The sequence below is a fragment of the Anser anser genome (genome assembly GCF_964211835.1).
Source record: "Anser anser genome assembly, chromosome: 21".
NCBI lineage: Eukaryota > Metazoa > Chordata > Aves > Anseriformes > Anatidae > Anser > Anser anser.
In genome coordinates, this window is record NC_139742.1 from 2,531,302 (window position 1) to 2,557,143 (window position 25,842).

The 25,842-nt window shown below is 48.6% G+C and overlaps 2 protein-coding genes across 2 annotated transcripts; both read left to right on the top strand.

The window, feature by feature from the left end:
* The first annotated feature begins 2,650 nt into the window (after positions 1–2,650).
* ZMYND19 (zinc finger MYND-type containing 19) lies at positions 2,651–11,653 on the top strand. Its single transcript, XM_083807299.1, has 6 exons — positions 2,651–2,820; positions 3,071–3,130; positions 4,074–4,180; positions 8,920–9,060; positions 10,026–10,206; positions 10,964–11,653. Exons 1-6 carry the CDS (start codon positions 2,770–2,772, stop codon positions 11,105–11,107), a joined length of 684 nt encoding a protein of 227 aa, XP_083663425.1. The 5' UTR covers positions 2,651–2,769; the 3' UTR covers positions 11,108–11,653.
* A 4,080-nt stretch (positions 11,654–15,733) lies between these two features.
* On the top strand, positions 15,734–25,336 carry DPH7 (diphthamide biosynthesis 7). The gene is made up of 9 exons (XM_083807292.1): positions 15,734–15,956; positions 16,214–16,350; positions 16,806–16,893; positions 17,663–17,757; positions 19,430–19,596; positions 20,124–20,196; positions 21,592–21,657; positions 21,858–22,030; positions 23,282–25,336. Exons 1-9 carry the CDS (start codon positions 15,819–15,821, stop codon positions 23,890–23,892), a joined length of 1,548 nt encoding a protein of 515 aa, XP_083663418.1. The 5' UTR covers positions 15,734–15,818; the 3' UTR covers positions 23,893–25,336.
* Positions 25,337–25,842: the final 506 nt, after the last annotated feature.

The window sequence follows — 25,842 nt, forward strand, 5'->3', positions numbered from 1 at the left end:
TCTCTTCCCACTGTAGTGATCTGCACCTTCACAAGAAAAGAGGGAAAGGGACGTTGAGAAGCCCTGAGCCCTTCCCAGGAGACCTTCACTATGGTGGCACAAGAGCTTTGAGCAGTTTAAGGAGAATTGAGTGTTATTTCCCTGAGATAAAATGGGCCCTGAAGAGCCAAATCTTTGGAATTCACATCTTCCTGCTTTGTAAAATGTTAGGATGGAAAATCTGAATTTCGTTACGTCTCAGTGTGGGGTGCTGAAGCCCTGTGGGGCAGCTTCTGCCCGTGGCATGTGCCGTACCAGTGTGCACGGTGAAAGTGAGAGCTCATTACTGTGGGCATGGGGGCGGAGGAGGGCCGCATCCAGGATCGCCTGTGGGGAGGACGGGAGCCATGGGCCTGTGCACAGGGGGGTGCGGGTCCCATCCGAGCAGCACGGCGGTGTCCTGGTGGCTCTCCCTTTTCCAAACCAGGAGGTGGTCTCCGTCCATCACCTCCTGCCACATCTCCTGGGGCCTTGGGGTCACTGTGTCCTTCTGCCATGTCCCTGAGGGCAAGGAACTGTGCCAATGGGGTGATGTGGGAAGTGTCAAAAGGGGCAAAAAAAGCCTCAACGAGAAAGGGAGCTTTTTCCAGCATGAAGGAAAGGAGGAGCCTGCTTTTCGAGGAGCTGCAGACAGAACCCTGGATGGAAATGGGGCTTGGGCAGCTCGTGCCCACAGCTCACCTCTGAGCAGAGCAGCACCCAGCGCTTCACTGAGGGCTCAGGCAGGCTGGCATCCGCGCAGAAGATAAATGCAAGCACTACTGAGAGCAAACCTCCAAAATGGAGCTAGTCCTACCAGCCCTGTGGGTATTTTGGGGGGAGAGGAAGCCACATAGCATCCCCCATGCTGAAGTCATGAACCCAACTGCTGTAACCCCCTCTCATGCACCCAAAATTACTCACAGAGCTGGGCATGAAACGTCGGCTGCCACTCACTCCTGCAGTAGCTGGCCAAGTATCTGACCATTTGCTGGTGGCTCTCCATCGCGGGGCTGCCCGTGGGGAGCCCTTTGCCTGTGGGCGACCTCACAGCCGTGTTCTGTGAGGGCTGCGCTCCCCCAGCTCTCCTGATGCTGCTTGGGTGCTGCAGCCCCCACACAGGGCCCCTCGTCTCATTACCCACCCCCTGGCAAACCTCAGAGAAATTGTCATCACCAGCACCGCTCTGATCTCCCGGCACGACCTCTTCTCCCCTTCTGGTGAATGAGAACCCACGTGACCATCAGCAGCATGGTCACAATCATCAAAACTCACAATCATCAGTAATGAAGTCACCCCCCTGATAAACCAACCTGTGTGTTCATTAATTCACTGCACGTGTTCTTTTCCTTTCTAGCTAACAGAGTACTTCATCGTGGATTTTACCAACTTTTCTCCCTTACAGATTCTTTAAAAAGCAAAATATTCTTTTTACCGTGCATTTTGCTTCAAATCCAATGTCCTGCTTGGCTCTCTCATTAACCACAAAGACTTTGGCACGTCGTACTTTGAAGGTTCATGTGTCCGGTTAGCCGTCACGACGAAGGCGGTCGAGGTGGTCCCAACCGAGGGGCTGCAGTCAGGTTCTCCCAGCATCTCGTGGGCCAAGCAGCTAGTGGCGGACTGCTCCACGCACCTTTGTCTGTCTGATTTCTTGGGTCCATCCTCACCGTCTCGAGGCATCTGTGGCAGCGCTCCACCACAGGAACGAAGGACTCATTTTTTTTTCCCCAAGACTTGCCTTTAGATGTAACGTTTGTCTCCCGGGGACGGTCGGGTCACCGGCCGCAGCCCAGCTCCCTTGCTCGTGTGCTCAGGGCACGGCCGTCCCGTCCTGCCCGAAGGCGACCGCATGGCAGACGGCCCGTCCCCGCCTGCTTCACGCGTTTCTTTGCGTTTTGACCCAGCATTTTGGGGGGCAGGCACCCTGCAGCGGCTTCCCTCAGCTTGTGAAACCGGGACCGGGCTTTCGGCCCTGGCCAGCGTCCCTGCGGCCGGGTGCGGGTGGCGGCGGGGGCAGCGCGGCCACGGCGGGCTGGGGCCGCGGCGGCGCCGAGGCCTGGGCGCTGCCGGGAGCCGGGCGGCCGAGGAGCCCCGAGGCGAGGGGAGGTGGCCCCGGGAGCCCCCGCGGTGAGGAGAAGTTCCCCCGGGAGCCCCCCGAAACGAGGGGAAATGGCCCTGGGAGATGCCCTGCGGGCGGTGAGCGCGCTCCAGCACGGGGCTGTGGTGGTTTGGGTTTATTTTGGGGGTGTTTCGGGGTTATTTATTTATTTTTAACATCAGGCAACGGCCCCGGGTGGCCGCCTGTCAGAGGCGGGCAGCAGCCGCCGCCCCCTCGGCGCGCGGCCCCTTTAAGGCCCCCCCCCCGCCCCGCGCTCTCGCCCCTGTTGGCGGCACAAAGCTTCCCGCGAACGTGACGTCAGCGCCCGCGTCCCCTTTCCCCCGCCCCCTCCCTCTCCCTCCTCTCCCGCGCGCTCCCCGCACCTCCCTCCCTCCCTTCCCCCTCCCTCCCCACGCGATCCCGCGCCGCGCCGCCCGCCCATTGGACGAGGCGGCGGCGTCGCGAGAGCGACGCGGAGGCGTCGCGGCCTCCTATTGGCCGGGCGGCCGCGGGGGGGCGGGGTCGCGGCGCCCCGCCCCCCGGGTGTGCGCGAGGCGGCGGCGCGTGGCAGCGGCGCGGCGGGGCCCGCTCCGGGCGGAGAGCGCGGGGGGGGGGGGCGCGGAGGCGGCGGCGGCGGCCCCGGCCCGGCCATGACCGACTTCAAGCTGGGCATCGTGCGGCTCGGCCGGGTGGCCGGCAAGGTGCGAGCCCGGCCGCGGCCTGCGGGCACCGGGAGGGGGCGGGGGGCGGGAGCGGGAGCGGGGACCGGGACCGGGACCGGGAGCGGGACCGGGAGCGGGGACCGGGACCGGGATCGGCCGCGGGGGGAGGGCACCGGGAGCGGGGCCGGGGAGGGACCGGGCGGGACCGGGCACGGCGGTGGCGGTGGCCGCGGGAGGGGCGGGGAGGCCGGGCCCGGCGGCCTGGCTGAGGGCGCGCTGTGTGTTGCAGACCAAGTACACGCTGATCGACGAGCAGGACATCCCGCTGGTGGAGAGCTACTCCTTCGAGGTGAGCACCGGGCGCGGGTGGCTCCCGGGGCCCCTCCGCTGTCCCCCCGACCCCCCGTATTCCCCCCCCCGGTGTCCCCCCGAGGCCCCCCGGCCGGTCCCTGCAGCAGCCCCGGTTGCAGCCTTTTGTCGCCCCCAGCCCGCTCCCCGCGCACCTTTCGCGAAGCCCTCGCTGCCCTGCCGGAGCCGGGAGGTTTCCCTCTCCCGTAGCTCTGGGCGGGGAGCGTCTCCTGGGGTAACGCGTGGTGGGGCCGGGGAACTTTTTCTGATGTCTGTAGACAGGGGGAAGCGTCCTCTGCGGAGACTTAGCAAGGGAAAGGGCTCACGACTGCGAAGCCCCCCGAAACCACGGCCCTGTCGGAGCAGGGCGCGCCCCATGCTCAGCGCCCGGTGCTCAGCAGCCCGAGTGCTGCGGCAGCGCTGCTGCCAGAAACCACCGAGCTCACCCGTTCCTCTATGGGGGTGATTCACTGCCAGCACGTATCACCGCAACGAGTGCGCTAACGGGGTCTGGTCCTTAGCACGGGTCAGTCCGTGAGCGTTAGCGCTAGCACGAGGAAGGAGGGCAGGACTGCTGCTTGCACCAGCAACCCCTAATGAGGTTGGTGTAGGGCAGCACCAGGCACGAAGCCGTGGCAGTTTGCTGGTGCGGAGGACTGATGATGGCCCCACGGGCTCACCACTAAGTTCCCGCTGGTCTTAGCCCAAGCGGGACTCCTGCTGTGCAGAGCCTCCGTCCTCCCCTTCCCTTTACGTCTTCCCAAACCGCAGTAGTAGAGGTTTGTTTCTGCTGGAGGTCCAAAACAGCTGGGATTCCATGGCGGTCAAGTGATCTGTAGGAGACGAGTGTGAAATGTTGGGTCCTTCCCTTATCCCTGTCCCAAAAGAGCCCGTGCTCCTCTGCTTAGCATTGGATGTTCTCACAGCCTTTCCCTTTTCTCTAGGCTCGCATGGAGGTAGATGCTGATGGAAATGGTGCTAAAATATTTGCTTATGCATTTGATAAAAACCGTGGAAGGGGATCCGGCCGCCTGCTGCATGAGCTGCTTTGGTGGGTATCGTGAGGAGAGCCAACCACGGGGTGCAGCTTGCTGCCCCCGTCGTGTATGTGGGGTCTTTCTCTGCTTTTGGTATTTCAAGTCTTCTCAGGAGGCTTGCAGCTGTTCTCTGTTAGAACCAAGCGCAGTGGGTGCTGTTAGATCTTGATACAGTCTTATTGAGGCTCTGTAAAAACAGTATTGCCAGGGAAAACGGTTACAGGTGAGTATTATTCAGAGGGACCCTTGCTCAGACCTGAGAAATGCTTCAGTTGGAGGTGGACAGGAGACTGGCTCCATTTAAATTAACAGGCAGAGACCTATCTTCTGGGCTTCTTTTGTCCTGTGAGAAGCAGGTAAGTCTGAGAAGTGACAGGCCACTGGAGAGAGGGAACCTCTGATAAGCTAAAACTTTAGGGATTTTTGTTAGTTTTTCTGTTTCCTGTCAGCTGCTGTGTCTTATTTCCCATGTTCCAAGAGTCATTGCTTGTAATCCTTTGTAGCTGCCGTTGAGATTGAGAGGCCGACTGTCATCCAGTGAGCTGTTACGGTGCACTAAGCGTGTTCTTCGTGGCTTTGTAGAAAAGACGGGATATGCTAAAGAGATCTGTTATTTGTCTTAAAAAGTCTTTTCTGAGAAAATAAGCATGCTTTCTATTAAGTTCTGTAAACTACAACTAGAAGTCACAGTGCCCAAGATTTAGCTGTGCTTTCCTCGTTGTTCCAGGTTTCTTCTTCCCCAACTTAGTCCCTGTACAAGAGGGAGGGAGTCGGGAAGACTGTCGGGGACTATTATTATTATTTTTAATCTGCTCATTAAATAAGGATTTTAACCTGCATCTGTTAATGTTTAATCTTGTTGTACACATAACTTTGGTGAAAATTACTAGGAGGTTGGCTACAGTATGCGGGATAAATCAGACTGTCAGCTTCTGCTAACTGTGAACCTCATACAGTAATAATTGCAGTCTGCAAGTAGCACTAACAGTACCTGAAAATTATTCCAGCTGACTGTTGCAGGCTGTGTAGGTGATGACAGTCCAGCAGTTTGCTTATTACACAGCCCAGTCATTGCCTCTTCTGGTTAGTTTTACTTACATTAGGAAATAAACCTAACGTGTTCAGTTAGGTAATTAAAATTATGTGCGTGCTTCAGCATATGCTGGTGTGTTAAAAAACAGAGATTTTGTGCAGTAGGGATTTCTTGTAAGTCAGAGAGGCAGGGTGTAACTGTCGTGCAAGCAGATCTGCAGGTCTGAAGCTGCAAAGTCAGACTAGTTCACTAGGAAATACTGAGTATTTCAACTGTTTCTGTAAGTCAGTTTGATCCCTTTGAGGATCTACGTTTTGCTGTGATCTTTAATTACAAGGTAACGCAAGGCAGCTTAGTATTCCTTGTATCTTTAGAAAGCCTTTTGGCTACGGGTGCTGTGTAGTTACCGGCCCTCCTAAACAGAACACACACGCTGTTCAGTTTTACTTACCTGTGCTGGGGGCTGTTCTGAAAACAAACCTGAAGTGTTTTAGTGGAAGGTCCTTCCCTTTGTGAGCTGGAGCAGTGATCAAGGTTTTGGAGGCCTCCAAAAGGCAGGAGAGATGGGCAGTAGTGGTGTGCTCTGCTGGTGCCAGCCTGGCTTTCTGGGTAAAGTAAAAGCAAAGAAATTGAGTTACTGCAGGTAGAAGAGTTTAACTGTGTAACTTAAGTGTTTCCCCCACCAATCCCATGTGTGTCCCATGTTCACTGCCTCCCTGCCCCCCCCCAAAAAAATGTGCTTGCTCTGAAAGCCTGATTCTGTCCTTTGGCTTGAGATACAATGAGTGTGCATGTGTTGGATACTTTTGCAAGTAAAGCTGTTTTCTTTATTTCAGTTTAGTTAAGCAGCTGTTATTGTTCATGTAGTAAGGCCTCCACATTTGGAAGCTTGTTGCTACCAAAGCTGCAGCGGTGATGGGGACTTTCACCCACTCTTCCCCCAGAGCTCTCCTGCCAACCCGTGCAGAGTGACCTGCAGTATGAGATGGGAGCCACTCTCTGAAATGCACCCATATTTGCTACAAATATTCTTTCAGGAAGAACTTTCTGCAGCCTCTCTTGTGCTTGTTTTGTTTTCAGGGTGCGCGTTCAGCCCCTCTGAAGCACGATGTGAATGTCTCTGGCTGGGTACCTGCAGAGTTGGCCTGTCGCCTTCCAGCCCTGCTCCCTGGTTAGCGATCCTAGCTTGCCATCTTTTGTCTGGGTGTAGTAATGTTCCCTGGGGAATGGAAGTGTTAGGAGATTAGTCAGACGTATCACTAGCTGTGTCCAAAAAAATCCAAGCCTTTTTATATATATATATATATGTGTGCTTACAGTTATAGCGCCTGAAACCTCCGCAGTTAGGGCTCCCGTTGACTCGAGTTGCTGTTGCCTGTGCTTGGCACTTCTGTTACAGGCCTCAGCTCTCCAGTTAGCAAGGGGAAAGAAGAACTGCAGTGTACGGTTAATTCTCTGAAAAGTTTTGCTTTAAGTGGCTTTGCTGATATGCTGTAGGCACTTGAGTGTGCCGGGGAGGCAGAAGCTGTGGCCCTGGCAGAGGTGGCTGCCTGATGAACCCATCTTCTGTGTTCCCATCCACAAGGGAGAAGGCAGGGTTCTTCCATCGGCCTGTCCTGCACTGCACATTTCTGCTTAACTTCGGAGGTAGTCCATGCTGCACGCTTGTGAAGCACAGTTTGAGGGAGAGGAGTGACACATACTTGTGCATCCAGAGGTTGCTCAATTGTGCACAGAGAAAAGGGACTGTCCTGAATTTGCTAGTGCTAATTGTGGCATCTCAGTCAAGTGCTATTGGGCTAACGCTTTTCCTGGTCATCGGCAAGGCCAATTTCTGCTTTCCCTTTGAGACTTTTGCCACTTGAGGTAGTAGAAGAACTGACAGCGATGTAGATGTGGATTTATACAAAGAGGAAGACAGGCTCTGCTTGTGGATCTTACTGGTATTTACTTTGGGGGTGGGGGGAGTCATGGGTGCAGATGCAGGCGTTGGAGGAGCAGGGGTAGGCACACGGTGTACTGGTGTCCCTGACAATCTCTTGTAACCCTCTCCTTCCCCAGCTTGGACCTTTCTTAAACTCTTATTATCCAATCCATTTCAAAAAAGTTTCTGAACTTGGTCTTGGTCTCCCCCCTTCCTTCTTCCAGTTTGCTCTTTCTCTGTGCTAGTCTCTTCCTCCGAGATTTCTCATTTGTATCTATCCCTCCTGTCTCTTGTTGGCACTCTGTCCTAGTCTTGGTCTAACGAACATTAACTCCTTCCCCGTCTCTGTATCCGATCAGTGGTTACCTTCATCTGTCTGAGCTGGTGTGCTTTCGTGCTTCTCACTTCGAGCTTTCGGGGCTTCTGATTTCCTTTGCCAGATCCTCCTGTAGCATTTGACAACTCAAAATCTCTCCCTCCTCTAGGGCCTTTCAGCGGACTCCTTTCCACAGTGTGCACTTTTCCCAAATGAAGGATTTTATTCCTTCTAACTTCAAGCAGGAGAGCTCCTCCTGGTTTATGGAGTCCTGAAAGGCTCCCTGTCAGGTAGCTGCATACTCTGCCCTCATGCAGGACTGCCAATACAAGAAAAATAGTTCTGCCTACAAGCTAGAGTGCTTTTTCCCTCTTCTGCTGCCTAATGCTAGAACTTTGTAAAGGAAATTATACAATTCACCCAGGTTGAATTCCTTATCTCTTAAAAATTGAACGAGCCCTTTGAACTGAAATGTTCAGTAAGCACTGAGCTGGAAGCAGCATCCGAATGAGGCTTGGGTAAAGTTGTCGGTGGCTGTTGGAGCGGTCTCCTCGAAGGAAATGCTTGGTAACCTTCAGAGAGTGCTGTCAGTTTGACGTTACCCTTCTTGATAGCCGCTGGTTATGTTCTCGTTGTGCTGTAAAGTTAGTTGTGGCGTAGCAGATGTACCAGGGCGCAATTTCTGTGCAGACCTTGTATTTGGATGGGGATCCCCAAAAGAAGCAGTATGGGGGCTGGCCTAAGCACGAGAGCATTTGACAGTGGGCTTGAAACTTAAATAGGGAGAGGAGAGCTGAGAAGTAGGTGGATTGGGAAATGAAATCTGTTACAAGGCAATAGGGAAAAATTGGTATGACTTAATGTGCAGCTGTCCTGCTTTGGTTTGGGTAAGTTTCAGTAGATGTCTCCTGGTCAATTGTGGATTCATTGCAGGCTTTCTGTGTGTTGTGCATAATTAGTCTGAAGAATGAACGTTTGCCTACCCACTGGTGAAACCTCTGTCCTGTTGCTTAAGAGACATCCATAGTAAATGAAAAACTGACTCACACCTGTGCCAAACTTGCATGTAAACGTCTGATAGAAAATCCTATTAAAATAATAAAACTATTAGCTCCTTTCAAGTCTGCGCTGTTGAAATAAGTACGTAGGTGCTGTTGCATAAACTTGAACGGTAGTTTCTGGAACTTCTGTTGCAATATTCTTACAATTAAAATTGATTGTCTTGACATGATTGTCTTGACAGAATCAACTCATTTATAATGGAAATAATCTCCTGGAACAAATCTCGTTCTTGTGGGAGCTGATACATGTGAAATAGCCACTGCAGTCTGTTGACAACCTGAGTTTTACTGTTCCTATTTCAGTGACAGCAGGCAGCAGCCTAGAAGGCAGCATGTCTTCTGGAATTGGTATCATTCTTTACTTTTGGTTGTGGAGTCTTCTTCGTCACTGAGCTTCAAGCTGGTTTTGTTTCCTCCAGGGAGAGACACCGGGGAGGCATTGCTCCAGGATTTCAGGTGGTACATCTGAACTCAGTGACCGTGGACAACCGCCTAGACAATCTGCGCCTAGTTCCTTGGGGGTGGAAACCCAAAGCTGAAGATATCTCTAGTAAACAAAGGTATGTCAATATTTGGCAGGGGGACACCATCGAAAAAATAATAATAAAAAATAAATTATTTTGTCTCTTTCATGTAGCGGTGTTCATCTTGGCAGAGCCTCTTTGTTTGACCTTGGGCTGCCTATGCATCACTGTCTCAGCGTTCTTACTGGGGACCAGAGTTAATGCTGACCATGCTAGCTATGAAGAGATAATCTAACCCCATGGTGTTATGTGGAGGTCCTGCTCTGCCAGATGTCACCGCAGTAAAATAGTAAACCTGCATTCCCTTCTGCTTGAGTGGTGGCATTTGGGCATGCTGAATTCAGTCTGCAGTTTTTACTGGCTCGTATGTCTCATCCTCAGGCACTGACATACTAACGCAGCCTGTAAAAACCAGCAGCTGCAAAATGCTTATACTTGGAATAGTTTAGTTAGGTTAAAACTAAAATGAGTTCCTTGGAACAGCTTCTGTCATCGTTCGCTGTAGATCGTGGGAACTTCCTACGTGTTGCACTGCACTGATGTTACAGTGCATCAAACTAATGGTAGGGTGGGTTTGTTTCACCTGTGGTGATATAACCCAGCTATGCTCTTTTTTGGTGAGAGGCCCAGACCATACTAGAAACTTCTGTGTTGTACTAGAAGCTTCTCTTGAAACACCTGCAGTGCCCGTAAGAGCTTGTTACAATGCTTTTAAGAATATGTAGTGAATGGTACTGAATAGCAGTGATGCTATGCTCACGTGGTTCTGGGGGTTCAAGAGCACAGAACAGACCTAGAGCCATTTACCCAGAAACAATGTTGCTTGATACAAATTTCTTGGTGTAAGTTTCATGAGATACTTTTAAATATTTTTTTTAGGTTAGAGTAACCCTCAAAGGATTTGTGTTAACCTTACCTACTCTGTTAACGAAATCGGAATTATTTTCCCCGTATGCTTATTATGAATGTATGGACTGAATGTGGACTTGTTTTTTTTAAAGGGAACAAAGTCTGTATTGGCTGGCAATCCAACAGCTTCCTACAGATCCTATAGAAGAGCAATTTCCTGTATTGAATGTAACACGATATTACAACGCTAATGGGGATGTTGTGGAGGAGGAAGAGAACTCATGCACATATTATGAATGTCACTACCCCCCATGCACAATGATTGAAAAACAGGTGTGTTCAAAAATGTTGGAAGTAAGCATGTAGTGGCTCAGGCTACCTTGTGCATCCAGGGGCTTATTCCTTAAAATATAACGCTTTGCGTAGTCCATTGAGTTGCTAAAGACAATAGTTCTCTTTAGGTCAGGTTTTCTTTGGCATGAATCTTTTCTGGTATGATTAAGGTTCTTACAAGTTCTTCATGAATATACAATAAAGAAGTACTTTATCAAGGCTTTGTGGAGGAAAGATGAGACTTTAATTGTCAGTTTGAGAGAACGTTGTTTGGAACTGGAACAAGAAATGACCTAGCGGTTTACTGGGAGGAGTATAATTGCTGCAATGTGTATGAAGAGACAGGTGGAAGCATTCCAGGTGTCTAGTGACCTGGAACTTGAAGGAGCTATATGAGGCTCCTTTCTCCTATGAGGAGAAAGCATTGTAAGGCTTTGGGCAGTAGTAGAATCAAAAAAAAAAAAACAAACCCACCACCCATGCTTGGCCCTTCATAAGAAGAGGATGAAGTTGCATGGCATTTATTCAGTGGGAGGAAAGCTGGTTCTGCTACTTTTCTGTAGCTAGATGAGATGAAGCATCATAAGGTCTTGTTCAAGGCTTGTACAGAATGAGATGTCTGAGGGCTGTACCTCTGTCAGACACGCATCCTTATCTATGTATAAGAAGGGCTTTGCTTTTGTGATAATGATTTTGGCCTGCTCAGCATTTGTTGAGTGCTCAGTTAGGCTCACTAACACTGTGTTGTTTTTCCTAGTTACGTGAATTCAACATTTGTGGCCGATGCCAGGTAGCAAGGTACTGCGGGTCACAATGCCAGCAGAAGGACTGGCCTGCTCACAAGAAACACTGTCGGGAGAAGAAGCGGACCTTCCAGCAAGAGCTCGGACCGGAGCGATGACCGGGTGGCACAGGCCTCTTAGCAGCAGGATTCCTTCTCAAAGGCATTGGACTCTTGCTTTTGCACAGTAATGACAGACTGCTTATTGAAGCCAGAGGCACTGAAGAAGAAAATCCCTGTGATGCTTGAGCAGAACAGCTGACTGGACTAAGCCGGCTCTGACTGGTGCTGTGGAAAGGGATTGGGTCTACCCTTCCAGTATTATATTCTCAAGCAAAAAGACTACTGTGGAGGCTCCAGGCAGGAAGCTTCTCATTATTTATATGTTAATACGTTTGTAAACTCATGTACAGTTTTTGTTAGAAATTCTTGATAGGACTCATTAACTGTAATGTGCAGATGAGAACACATTGTTGGCCTAAAAGTTTTAAAAAAAAAAAAAAAAGTCATGTAGCAAAAGCTTTTCCTCCCATGTGGCTAGAAGTATCTGTGGCTGTGCCAAGGCCAGGAGGCAGGCTCCAACATCAGCACTTGCTCTGGAGAACTCTGCATGGAAGCTATATTTAAAAAAAAAAAAAAGGCAAACAAAGTAAAGGTTGGAATGAATCACTGTCTACTCTCTAGTTTTCTCCTGTTCCCTTCCAGTTGCTTTCAGAGCGCAGTCACACTTGGATGTTGCAGATACCTACTCAGTAGGAACCAGCGCACCAGAAACTGGAACACGGTGTAGGGACCATCTGGGATCCCGGCGTGCAGGCAAGCTGTAGTGCCGCTCCCGTCGGAGAAGGGTGCTTCAGATCGTGCTGTAAGCGGCCGGTATTTTTAGAAAGCTGAATTGGCTTTCTTATTACAAAACCTTTGTATATAGAGTAGCTGTAGGGGAGCTCAGGTTGTCAGCCGTGTGTGGATGTGGTTGCCTTCGTGGCTTCCCTGTAAGCATAGCAAATAGTGATGTGCAGATACGCTTAAATGATCTAATATTTGGTGATTTGAGTTATTTATTTGTTTTTAAAGAGATACCATCAAACCAAGAATCACTTTGATTTTTTTATGAAGTAATAAGTAAAATAATACGGGAGGAGGATTTGAGTTGCAGAGTACATGCCTGTTTTTCTTTCCAGATGTTTTGTCGTGTATAATCTGATTTCTTTTCTCATTTTTCCTTAAGGAGTGTCAAGTGATTTTCCTGCAGAACTAAGTGGATAAGTTAGTACCAGGTGTTAGTCTTGCTTTGCAGTTGGAAGAATGTGAGCTGCTGAGTTCTTAATGCAGAGCATTTCTCCAAATGCTTATTGAAATAGGTGTTCAAAAGTTTGTTTGTTTTTTTTTTTGTGAAAGCTGATAAATTTGTTTTCCAATCAAGATTCACTTTGCCACTTTGTGTCGCAATGCTGGTCTTGCTTGTATGCCATCTGTTAGACAACCAGGCTGCTGTGGACTTGCATTATTCTGTTTCTAATATCTGCACAGGAAGCTCTTAATTATGAGTATTTGGGTGGGTTTTTGTACTTTGCCTTTAAGCATCTTAGTAAATAACCTCTGAAGTTCCTTGCTGGCAGTGCACTTGGTAGATACCTTGTAAGGTTGCAACTGTTGATTCCTGGTTATACCGTAACTTTTCTGTTTAGGCAGCCTAAAATGCCCCAAAGGATGAAGAAGTTGAGCAGGACCTAATCAAACTTTTCTATAGCAGAAGATTTTTTTAAGGAAACGTTCAATTAGTTAAATGAACTGTACAGTTTTTAAATATAAAAAGGGACAAAAGGAATAGGTTGTTTTTATTCAGGGTAATCCTCTGAAAAGGGCATTGACTCTTGCCTTTCTAACAAGCTGGTATTTAACACGCCAGTTTTTCGTTGTACTGGCAGTAATTATGATTAGCAAAATGAAGTGCGGTCTTGGAGCATTTAAACACTTCTGCAGCATGTAGCAGGGAAAATGGCCATGGTTAGTTGTAAGTGGAGAAACAAAAGGCAAACACTGGATGAAGTCTTGATGAGGCGAAGTGTAAATTTCTCTTGAGCAGCAGATGAAGGAAGGGTGGGACTCATGCTAAGGAGCGCAAAAATAGGGTGGTGGGTGGGTGCTTGGGGCAATCCTGATCCTGGTGAATGGGGGAGGGAGTGTGGTCACTGGGTTAGGTCTGTCAGACCATCAACCAGGTAACGAGTTGCCTGGATGAGACAGTACTGCCTGAGCACCTTGGAAGGCTGGATGAGATAACAGAGGTACTAAACTGAGTGCAGCCGTTGACTCCAAACCCGCCTTGTGTCAAAGGATGGAAGTGGCTACAGGGATTTTGACAGTCTTTAAACTGTGGTGCCTGGCAAGTTGTTTGAGGATCTGATGACTGGTGTGGTCTTCAGGAGGCAGAAGGCTGTGGTCCAGGTGCACACAGTCCTTCGCCACCAGCCGTGTTGCCTGCTACTCGCAGGCCCTTGCGAATGCATGTGGCATCTTGTGCAGCTCATCCATGGCTGGCAGGTCTCCTGCTGGTGGGTCGCCCTGGTCTGCCTCAAGTCCCAGGAAAGGGTGAGTGTCTCTGGTGGCCAGCTCCAGAAGCCATGGGCTCTGGGGCCCTTTAAGAGAGTCCAAAGAAAGATTTTTGTCACAGTTGTAAAGTGGCAAATCCAGCGCATGTCAGGAGCCTGCAGAGTTGCTGATAACAGCAACGCAACGGTGTACACACGTGTAAGCACACCAAATGTTGATACTTCCCACCCCAGGTATTCTTCGTATCTAGGTAGGGTGGTACTGCCTATCTGTCCCAAACACTCAAAAGTCACAATTCAGACTGATAGAAATGACACCTGGCTTAAGGAACACAGAGTCTGAAATAACGTATTGCAGGCAGTGTTCACCTTCTGATATTTGACCCTTTAATACACCCATGGGGTTATACTTTTAAGTTTTCCTCTGTGGTGATGACGTATTTTTAAATGAAACTGGTGAAGGAAAAAGGGCAGTTCAAAGAATTAACTACTCGCAGGTGGCCTGGAAATGGTGTAAGACATTGCCTTGGGGCTGGGAACCAATGTTTACCACCTATCAAAACAGGCTTGAGAGAGGACAAGAGGAGGCTGGTGTGATTAAACAGCAGAGCGTGGGATGCTCTCAGAGCAAGAAGAAATCCTTTATAAACTGAACTTGTGTCCAAGTGCAGAAGATGGGAAGAATAACATTTGGCAGGTTAAATGTGAAGGAAAAAAATAACACAAAGGAAAATGGAACTTGAAGAATGTTCAAATTATAAAACACAAGTAAGATTGAAACACCAAGAGCAGGGAGACTGCCCGAGTCAGACATGATGCACAGTAAAGGGAAGGTCTGGCCTGAAGATCCAGGAGGCAAAAACAAGTGAATTGTTTACAGGTGTGTTCACTGTGTAAGAGCTGAGGGAATTCACACAGGAATGCTTCCATATGGGGAGCTCATCAGAGAATCTGCTTAAAACTGAAGTGCTTTTCAGAGAGATTGAAGTTCGGATGAAATGAGCAGTAGCGAGTTGCCAGGACCAGACAATGCCACCTACGAGCTCTAAGGGAACTCAAGGATGGATAAGCTGAGTTACCATCTGCAATGTGCAACCTTGTCCGTGGTACCAGCCACAAGTGTGATAACAGCTTCTGAGATGACTTTTGGGGCAGGTGAGGCAAAATACAGCTGGAAAGTGCAGCACTTTCCCTTAGCAAATTCACGGATGCTACAACGCAGCATCAATGGCTAAATACTGGGGAGGAATCAGCACAGATTTGTACAGGCAAGTCCTGCTCCAAAAGCCTCTTTGGATTATTTTAAGGGCATCAACAAGCAGGGGATAAAGAGGATTTGGCTGCTGTGCTTGGGCTCCCCAACTGCGCTTGACCATCAACCTTGCTCAAGGCACTTAAAGGAAGAAAAGAAGGAAAGGGGGAGGGTCCTCACATGGGCAAACAGTGGGTTAAAAGACAGGAAAGAAAGAGTTAAAGGGACTTTTTTTCTTTCTGAAGCCAATAGTTGTATGCTCAATATATTAGAAAATAATTGTGAAAAAGTAATGAATCAGGAAGGTGATAACATCTGCTCACAAGGTTCTTCAGGGTAATAGCAATACTAGAGGCTGAGTGAAGAACTGGGAAAGACCGTATGAGGCCGACTGGTAGACAGACAAAACCTGGCATCAATAAAAGTATTACTTTTGGGGAAGCACCGCAGGATGAGCCGAGTGCTTTGGGAGCGAGCCCTTTGGCTGGTGGAATGGGCCCACAGGGACATCTGTTGGGCGAAGAACCCAGCGGGGTGGTGGGCAGGGTGGTGTGCGGCCGTGTGGGCCTCACGCGTGTCTCAGGACCGTAGGGGCAGGGGAGAGGCTCAGAGGACAACGGGATCCAGCCGGGGCCTGCAGCAGCTGAGGAACGTCCGAGCACAGATGGGCAAAGGGGAGAAGAGGGAGGTTTTCAGGGGCGCTGGAGCGGCCGAGAGGACGAAGCGGGGTAGCGCCGGCTTCCCCTCGGCGTTAGGGACGAGAGCCCTTCGCGCACGGCCCTCGGAGCCCTGCCAAGGGCCGCGCCGTGCTGGGAGCCCCGCGGGCGCAGAAGGAGCCCGGGGCCGCTCTCGGCGCCCCTCGGAGGGCTGCGGGGCCCGGGGCTCCCCTCCCGGGGCCGGTCCCGCCCCGCTGACCGGGAAGCAGACGGGCGGCGGATCCTCCCCGTCCCGCCCCGCCCCGCCCCGCCGCGGCGCGGAGGAGCGCGGCTGCCGGGGCCGGCCGGGCGCAGCATGCGGGCGGCCTGAGATGGCGGCGCCGTGCCGGACGAGGACGCTGCAGGTGGTGGACACGGAGTTCAGCGCCGACGCCGTGGAGTGGTGCCCGGTGGAGGGCTGGCACAGCATCCTGGCCTGCGGCACCTACCACCTCCGCCCGCCCGCCGCGGTGAGCCCGCCGGGGGGTCGGGGGGGGGGGGGCACCCGCCTCAGCCGGGCCCCGCTCGGGCTCGGGGGGCCGCGGGGAGCGGGCGCCGTGTGGGGAGCGGGGGCCCGGCGGCGCTGCGCGGTCCTCAGGAGGGGGCTTCAAAACGGGAGCCCTGTGCCGTGCTCTTCCTACCAGCGGTCCCGGTCCTGGTGCGGGGAGGTGTGGAGGAGGTAGAGGTGCCGCTAAGCACGGTTCTTTCTTCCTAACTCTTGGCGTAGAGTGATTCCAGAGGAAGCAACGAGGCCTGCGACCGGACAGGGCGCCTCTACCTGTACCACTACAACGAGGAGCAGCCTTACATCCCGCTGACCGAAATCCAAAGGATAGACACCGCCGCCATCCTAGATATCAAGTGGTAAGGCTGGCCCGGCAAGGCTTTGGAGCTCGCAGCAGCTGGCGACCACAGTGGGGTCTGCTGCTTTGGGGTCCCTTTTTGGCCATTGGCATGGCAGCAAAGTTCACGTTTATTAGTTGAACTGTCCCTGACTTCTCGGAGGGAAGCAGTTCACTTCAGTGAGCAAAGACTCTGCTCGTTTCTTTGTTAAATTATTTGGATTGCTTATGAGCAGCTTGTCAGAGACTTTGGACGTCGTTTGTCTATATAATGATATATCTTAGATTTCCCCCATATGTATAATATTTTCCCCCTGGTACAGGCTTGTGGGAACTTTGAGCCGCAGGTTTTCTTCATGAAATTTTTTGATCAAGTACCACTTTCTGCATCCTGGGATAAATATTATGACTCTGCTATCTTGCTTAAACTCAAGACAGATGTACACTCAAGACTTGTTGAACTGTTGCATCTTTTAGGTGCCATGTTCCAGTTGCAGAACATCCCATGGTTGGCATTGCAAACTCAACAGGGGCCGTGGAGTTCTGCCACCTGACTGGAAGCGAGGTAGGTGGCTGTAACGCCTGCTGATGCAGAACCTGTTTTTAACTCAGATTTAATACGGCTCTAGATTTATTAGCAATGCTCAGGGACTTTGCAGGGAAGGTATATGGTTTTCAGGGCTTTCTCAGTGGCCTTAGTTTTGTTGTTGTTGTTGTTTGTTTATTAATGCTTCTTTTGTCTTCTGCTAATGTTTCTCATAAATGCCACAAACTTGTTCATGGCACCAAGAAAGACTGACCGGGCTCTACCACATGCAGGGTGTGGGAGGTGAAGGCATGGGGAGAGCAACAGCAGGACTTGGAAACTGTTACCAGTTAGTCCATCTTTACTCTCCAGCAGGGAAAGCAGAAGGTGCAACGTTGTTAAAAGCTGGGAAGAGTTTTGGAGAAGGGTTTTTCTGAGTTGCTGGGAAAAGGGACTAATTGAGAGAGCCATTTCCACAGAGTGAAGAAAGGGAAAACCAGTCTGTAAGGGAATTCAGCAGCCGGATAATCAGTTCTGAACTTCATCGCTCACCAAGAGGAAGCAAAATTTAAGGGGGATTTGGTGGGATGTGGAAAGCAAAGGGGTGGGCGTGCTGTGTATGCATAATGTTTGTCTTTTAGCTAGTGATGAACAATTGTACATTGCTTCGGGACATTTCATCTCTTCCGTTGTGTGGGACCCTAATGTGCTTCTCTGTCTCTGGCAGACACCCACCGTATGTGCAGGCAGCACACGTTATGTACTTGCTGTCTTCTCAGTCTTAACCCCTTCCTTTTCTTTCCAGTAGAAGAACAGCTGCATGTTGGAGCCATGCTTCAGGGTCGATCTTGGTGCACAGCGTCTGGCCTTGTCTTTAGACTGGTCCACGGGACGAGAGCAATGGTGAGGATGGGAAATGGAGGCTGCTGTCAAGGTTTTTTTGTGCGTGACAGTTCACAGATATAAGCTGAGGCTTTAGTTGAATGAAACTGGTGTCTTTTTTTGGGGAAGGGGCTTAAGGCATTCTTGCAGCCAACTGCATTCCTTTACCTTCTCTAGAAGTTACTGTTTCCAGAGCAAGGGTAACAAGGAACAAGAAAGTATACTGTGGCAACTGTAACAAGAGCAGAGCCTAATCAAACCACAAATCTGGGGTTGTGCAATGGTGAAAGGCTGCAGGTGAGCCAGAGACATCTCTTACGAAAGACCACAGTGGGATGCAACTCGATCCACTGGATTCAACTTGGTTTCTCCATCTAATAAACAGTTGACATTTCAGTGTGAAGTTCTGCTTAAAAAGGGAGATTAAGGAAATAGTCCATGTAAAAAATTTAGCTGCGGTTTCATGAAAAACAGAAGAGATTTGGTTTGGAAGTGGCTCCTTCCTCTCATAGATTTGATTTCAGAAATGGCATCACTGCATTAAATAACATGAATTAGCTGTCCCCTGGAAGGGGTAGGGTGTGTGTTTTCTGTAAGTTATGTGCAAAGCAAAGGGCAGTGCTTTCAGTGTAAGGCTGGAAAGCAGGGGGGCCCAGGCAGTACTGTGCTTAATGTTGAAGGGCTGGCATTCGGTTGCTTTTGCTAATTAAAGCTGTTTATGTGCATGTGTTTTGTGTGTTGTTTAATGAATAAGTAGAATTTCCAGTTCTACTTTCTTCTTTACATCTCACCTTCCTCTTGCTTCTGCCCTTCAAGATGAATGATGTTTGCCATGATGAAAATCCCCTTTGAAGCCTGTCACTGTTGTCTGTTGAGAGACGAGTAACCCCCTCTGCAAGCTGAATGTGCAGCCTTTGCCTCTCTGTAGAACTAGTGGGAAAGCAGGGCTAGGGGATGACCCCACATCTCTTGTGTGGAAATTTGGGAAATTCAATATGATTCAGTAAGTAGTGTATGATGTAGAACTAGAAAGAAGCCCCGAGTCACCAAAATCAGTACTTGCAATTGCAGGTAACCAGTCAGAAGGTATCGAGTTCACATCAGGGAATGTCCTAAAATCTGTGCGCTGTGATCTGCAAAACTTTTGCTGGTGTTTTAAGTACGTTGTGTCTAGAAAATGCAGCAGTAGTGTCCCATGGGAAAAGAGCAGGAATGGTCAGGATCTGCTAGCGCTTTGGATGCCTCTGATAGCAGTGAAGTAAGCCACTTATTTGTACTCCAGAGGAGGGAAGAGACTCTCAGAGGTCCTTGTCAATCTGGTGTGGAGGGGAAAAATCCCTCTTCACATGGAATTAATTAATTTTAATATCAAGCACATGAGAAGTCAGGTTAAGCACGTAGGGGAAAGAAAGACCCAAGGTGTTTTTCTTGCACTCAAATGAACGTGAGTAGATTGCTCCCTCTGAGAGATCAGGGAATGGGCACCACCACCAACATAGATGATTTAAAGATGGAAAGCTGAAAATAACTGTGTAAATGCATGCATCCCTCCACTGCAGTACCAGTTTCTCCTAATGTTCAGTTGAATCAAATATGCTATCTGTCTGTACTCTGGCTGCTAATTTTTACTCTAGCAACCTCCTGGGACATCAGTTTCAGTAATTTCTAATGTTTGCTCTGTGTTCCACTGCAGTGGGTGTCCTCTGCGAGTGATCAGCAGTGATTCAGAGGGGAAGCTGAATCTGTTCTCCGTAGATGAATCTGCGCCTTCTGTGCATGTCCTGAACCAGTGGGAAGCTCACAAATTTGAGGCCTGGATTGCTGCTTTCAATTACTGGAACACTGATATTGTGTATTCAGGTTTGTAAGTACTGGGAATCTCAATTAAGGTGTGTTTTAAGGGGACGCCTTGTTTAGGGATGTGTGTTCCTTGGGATTTTACTTTCCAGGATTGGGTATGCTGCTTCCACCACACCTCCTTGAAAGAGCTGGGGCCTCTGCTAGGGTCAAAAATCTTCTTGCTTGTGGGAAGCAATTGGGGGTAATTAGGAGAAACCTTGCTTTTTAAAATGTGCTTTGGCTGGCTATTGGCAAAAAAGATGGTGATGTGCTGGAGTGTGCAAGAGAGCCAGAGAGATTCTAGAGTCCAGTCTTTTTTGCTTCTATTTTTTTTTTTTTGCTTAGCAAAGTGAGGGTATTGTTACTGCATGTCTCTTCTCTTCTCTGGTGAGGGTACTGTGAGCCTCAAAGGATAGTTGGTGTGTCTGTTAAATGCTCTGACATCCTAGGGCCGAAAAGCATTAGCTCTGTGTTAACTGTTTTGCTTCTGTGCCTTGCTCTGGTCATTTGGGTGGTGTTTAGGGTACCTGTATTTCGTCTTTGTGCAGGAGGAGATGACAACCTGCTAAAAGGCTGGGACACCAGGTGCAGCCCAGAGGCTCCCGTCTTCGCCAGCAGGAGGTAAACAAGCTATGCCTGCAGCTGGACCCCAAAGCTGTTGTGTCCCTTCCCAAGCCATGCATGCAGAGATGAACAAGGACCGTGGAGTCTTGTTTGTGCCTCCTATGGGACGTGGAGAGAGAAATCAGATTTTTCATCAGGATAGCTTCAGGTTGAAGCTTTCTTTCCATGTCTTTCAAAACAATCGATGAATCGCTTCCAAACAGGAAGATGGTGATGGCTTCTTTGTAAAAGAAGCGTCATGATTTATGCTCCTATTTTGGGGATTTTTGTGTGTGTCAAATTTGGATATATTATTGTGGAAGTTTTTCTTAAAAAAAAATTCTCCACTGTTCAATCATTTAAAGTATTTTTTTTTTCTGGTAATATATGTATTTTGTAGAATATGATTAAAACAGTATGCACAGCTTTCCAGTGAAATTTTATATGTAGCCTTAAAACACTCTGGATTATGGAAATATTAATGTTGAGAGTAAAGTCTTCTGGGAATTGAGTTGTTTTGCTGAATTTCTGAAGAATCTCAGCAAAACTGCTCTGAAGAGCAATTTATGTTACAAATATTACTAGAAAATATTCATGCCAAGGGACTGTATGGGTAGAAGTTTTGCTTTGGAAAAGCTGTTGGACTGTGTAGATGGAACTCTGCCTGGGCGCTTGTTGTGGTTTAACCCGGCTGGCAGCTAAACACCACACAGCCGTTCGCTCACCCTCCCCCCTCCCTCTCTGGGATGGGGGAGAGAAACGGGAAAGTGAAGCCGGTGAGTTGAGATAAAGACAGTTTATTAAGACAGAAATATAATAATAACAATAATAATAATAGTGATAATGATAATAGTATTAATAATAATAATGTGTAAGAAACAAGTGATGCACAATGCAATTGCTCACCACCTGCTGACCGATGCCCAGCCTATCCCCGAGCAGCCGGCCCCCCCACCCCGGCCAGCCACCCCTATATATTGTTTAGCATGACGCCAGATGGTATGGAATACCCCTTTGGCCAGTTTGGGTCAGCTGTCCTGGGTCTGTCCCCTCCCAGCTCCTGCTGCACCCCCAGCCTGCTCGCTGGCAGGACAGAGCGAGAAGCCGAAAAGTCCTTGGCCTGGTGTAAACACTGCTCTGCAACAATTAAAACATCAGCATGTTATCAGCGCTCTTCTCATCCTAATCCAAAACATAGCACCCTACCAGCTACTAGGAGGGAAAATTAACTCTGTCCTAACTGGAACCAGGACAGCGCTTCAGTGGGCTGAAATTTGAGTTCACCTTACTCTCCTTTCTTGAGACACCTTGATGCAGTAAATTGCACTCCAAATCCTTTAAATTCAAGGAAGAACCCCTTCTCAAATCATGTATCATTGTCTGTTCCCTCTGCTGTATGTTGCTCTTTTGCAGACATTCAATGGGTGTGTGCAGCATTCAGTGCAGTCCCCACCGGGAGAATCTTCTGGCTACTGGCAGGTAAATCCCTCCTAGCTGCTCTTCACTAGTGTGATTATCCCCCTCGGTTACCTTGAATGCGCTACTGCTTTCCGAGCTGTGGCTTCTTTAGAAATTCAGTGAGGTGAAGAGCATGTGATATTTCCTAATTTTCTTCTGAACTTGTTGCACTGAATCAGCTATGCTGCTCGTCCACATGTTAATTTGTGATGCATCTGCAGCTACGACGAGCACGTGCTGTTGTGGGACACCAGGAACATGAAGCAGCCGCTGGCAGACACCCATGTAGAAGGTGGAGTTTGGAGGCTAAAGTGGCACCCAACTTGTGATTTTGTGCTGTTAGCAGCCTGCATGCAGAGCGGATTCAAAATCCTGGACTGCCGTGGAAGCATGGGTGAGTGTTCAGTGGAAGAGAGATGCTCTTGCACTGCTCTGCTGCTCTCCTCTCCTGCCTCCAAGTTAATGGGGAAGCTCCAGCTCTGAGCCGGCTAGAAAGATCCAGATGTTGTTAATAGCTTGAAACATTTATTCCAACTTAAAGTAACTCTTCCAGCTTTCCCAGACCTACGCTCACTGTTGGCATGATAGGCTGCGCCAAGGCACTGTCATTATTCATGCGTAAATCTCTCATAACTTCTCATGGGAGCAAGGCCTGTTTGCCTTGGCGTAAAAGCACTACCTGTTGACGTGACCATTCCGGTTTGTGTTCATCTTGGTGGTTCAAAGAGGTTCTTGTGAGTATCAGGTGATGCTTTACTGTCAGCAGAAGTTACTGACCTGCTGGTGAATTGGTTATTGCCTCAGAAAGGAAGTGCTGTGCAGTCTGGTTCATCTAGAATAGCATGAATAAGCTCTCCGCATGAATCAGAAGGTATTTATGTGATTAAAAAGCTGTTTGCATTTACATTACAAATACAATCCGCATAAAATGGTTGCATTGCTGGGCTTCTTCAGGCCTTGGGCAGATCCACAGCTTCTGAAATGAGGATGACATTTCTTCTGTATAGGGAAGGGAGGAACTTGATGTCCACTTAATATCAGAGTCAAATGCTGAAAGCACCTGGGAAGAACACATCTGCAATCTATTAATAACCAGAACCTGGTCTACCAATCTTATCTGTTATATTTGTGGCTAATTGGAGATCGCTGTATGATCTGTCTTGTCTTTCTTGAGCCTGTTTAGGTATTTTGAATAATGAAGCTCTTAAACGTCACGCACATTAAACCCTCTTCTCCTGTCTGCTCACTGAACTGGGGAAAATCAAGGCTAGTGAGAGGTGGCTGAAGAACTGTCAGGAGAGCCAGTACCTTGTTCCTCCTAGGGTACTTAACTCTTGTCAAGAAGGCCTTAACCAGTTCTGTGGGGCAGGACAACAATTCTTGTATGACACTGGGACAGGCTCCCCAGGGCGGTCACAGCACCAAGCCTGTCGGAGCTCAACGCTCTCAGACATAAGGGTCGATTTTTGGGTGGTCCTGTGTGGGCCAGGAGTTGGCCCTGATGATCCTTGCGGGTCCCTTCCAACTCGGGATGTTCTGATTCTGTGCCAAAGTCAGTATTAGAATGGCTTGCAAGCAGTCTGCAACAAACTGTTTCACAACTTGACTTCTGCACATTTCATTATTATTATTATTTTTTTTAAAGCGGAGAACATGGAGGAATGTATCATCCTGTCATCCTACGTCTTGCACAATTCCTTGGCCTATGGGGCTGACTGGTCAAGACTCTGCCCCAGGGATTCCTTGTCTGCAGCCCAGGACTCTGCTGCTACATGCCAGTCTTCGGGGGAGCTTGTGGCAAGACCAGAGGATGGAGACGAGAGACTGAATTTGCAGGTTCGAAACCTGAAGATAATTTACGAGTCTCCTACAGCTACTTTTGATGTAATATTGGATGAGGAGAGCGAGGGCCCTGCCTTGCCGCTCAAAGACGAGGCGCGTCCTAAGCCGTCTGGGGATCCCGACCTGGGTAGGGAGCCTGGTTTAAGGGAGAGTTCGGGCACTGACCGAGGGGGAGACCCTGAGTCAGTCGGCAGCTCTGACCCGGGAGTTAAGAGACCCAACGGGATGAGCCTGGACAGAAGCGATGATTCAGCCAGCTCTTCAGACAGTCCAAAAGAAATGAGCATTGTAGCAACCTGTTCTTTCTATGATAATATCCTACACATCTGGAAGTGGGAAATGAGCCTGGCCACCCCTTCAGAGATGGCCAGTACTAGATCTCCACCTGAAAGAACGGTTGAAAGTTTGCATTGACAGTCCCAAGGGAAAAGGGTAGGAAAATTTCTGCACTGACAGTAACATCTAAGCTTATGCCCTAATTTCTTTTGGGTTTTCCAGTTCTTATGGTTGAGTTTGTGAGTCTTTAGAAGTCAATACTGATGGAGTTATTTCCTGATGGTTTTATTTTCAGCACTGAGGAAAATTTTTGTTTTGAGAAGTGTGGTCGAGCACAGACACGTTTATTCAGTTTTCCCTTAATGTATTAATTCAAAGTAGTACATTCACAGCCTTCCTCTCAGAGGCTACCCGTTTGTACGTTATGTTGGAATCCCTTCAAGGCTGGTTTGCATTTGTACGACTGGAGCCTGTTCTCCTCCTTCCAAAACAAACCGAACTCATCTGTGCTCCTCCATGTACACACATGCAATCAGAGGTTTCCATGCATTTCTCAAAAAAGTCCATGAGTAGAGGCTTAGACGTGCACGTAGCTTGTCGTGTGATCCGTAAACTAGCATGTTCTTTGAGAAGACACTCAAGGCAGTCCAGATACTGACAGCGCATTGTGCTTATGGTGATACTTAGTAAAAAGAAATTCCTTTTATGGAAGGAAATCCAAACTGACTAGTGTGACAGAGAGCAGCTCAGCAACAGGAAGCTTTGTTCCAATTAGGGCCTTTCTTGTAAGGATTCTGGTATATCTGCACACTCAAACTTTACATCACACCCATCACCTGGATGCAATCTCACTCTATCACTCTCCAAGCTAAGCAGGAGCTGGCTTAGCAGAACCTGTGTAGGGAGCACTGGTTGTGTTTTAGTGCCACACTTAACCAACCCCCTCCCCACCCTGTAGGCATCAAACTGTTGTGTTTTTTTTTTTCTCCATACTGAGACGTACCTTTAGGTCCAAAGTCAAGATCTTACAGGTTTTTTTTAAAGGTGAACAGCTTTAAAATCAAAACCTCCAAAAAGTATAGGCAATGTTTCCTGACATTTTTTAAGTTCAAAGTACAGAAACCAAAATCTTAACAGCATTGCCCTAACTACCTCCAGGAATGGCTGCAGAATTTCTCATGGTTACTCCATTAGCTTTCTTTTTTCACTGTGAAATATCAGCAAAACACCGTTTCTGGAACACTTTCTCTGTTTTTAATTTCCTTCTAGAAACAAAAAAAGCTTAGACTAGGTAGGTAATTTCTAGCTTGCATGGTTTCTCTTTGAGAGTCCTAAAGAATTAGTTGCCTGGAGGGAAAGAAACACCAGCAACAACTTTCTGTAACAGTGCTGCATCTAAAACGAGGTACAGTAGATAAGAATTTTACTGCTTTGAAACTCTTTTTTCAAAGGTGAATGTGTATTTTAAAAAACTCTTGAGCGCTGTTACATTAAGATTCATATTAGTATTGTGAACAAGAGCTTTTGTTAAAAAAACGCCCTATTTTTGGATGTTTCTAAAATAAAATCAATACAAGTGATTTATCTTTCTTGGTTGTTCTGACTTTTTAAAAAAGCCTTTCACACTTTGGTTGGATTGTTGCTACATTTATAATCGCTAAACAACATAAAGCCAGTGTTGCTACACTCCATACTGATCTAAGACAAAAGAATTTGTTACTAAGAAGAGTGATTCACTGTCTTCAGTTGTGTGTCTTATTCCAGGACAAACTCCTGCAGAACACTACCGCTGGCATCATTCCACCACAAAAATCAGCTAGTTTCTCTTCCTGTTTCCCATCTTTAGCCAGTTAGCCCACCTGAGGACCTCCATTCCTGTCATGTAACAGCTCGGTTTCTTTAAGGGTGATTGGTGGTGTGCTTGTTCTTCAGGAGACCAAGTAGACAAGTATTTGGGGTTTTCAGCCCTGAATGCAGTCCTGCCAAGTGGAAGCAAACACAGAATCCCTCCCCGTCATCACAGCTCTATCCAGACTTGATGGTTTTCTTTTTACAAAACACTTTCAGGACTTATCTGTCAGTCTTCAT

Bases quoted from the DNA above. Each gene is read 5' to 3' on its own strand.
- ZMYND19 (XM_083807299.1), top strand. From the start codon at position 2,770: ATGACCGACTTCAAGCTGGGCATCGTGCGGCTCGGCCGGGTGGCCGGC. The intron at 4,181-8,919 runs GTGGGTATCGTG...TGTTTCCTCCAG, and splicing joins CTGCTGCATGAGCTGCTTTG to GGAGAGACACCGGGGAGGCA. The intron at 10,207-10,963 runs GTGTGTTCAAAA...TGTTTTTCCTAG, and splicing joins GCACAATGATTGAAAAACAG to TTACGTGAATTCAACATTTG.
- DPH7 (XM_083807292.1), top strand. From the start codon at position 15,819: ATGGCGGCGCCGTGCCGGACGAGGACGCTGCAGGTGGTGGACACGGAG. The intron at 19,597-20,123 runs GTTTGTAAGTAC...GTCTTTGTGCAG, and splicing joins CACTGATATTGTGTATTCAG to GAGGAGATGACAACCTGCTA. The intron at 21,658-21,857 runs GTAAATCCCTCC...ATGCATCTGCAG, and splicing joins AATCTTCTGGCTACTGGCAG to CTACGACGAGCACGTGCTGT.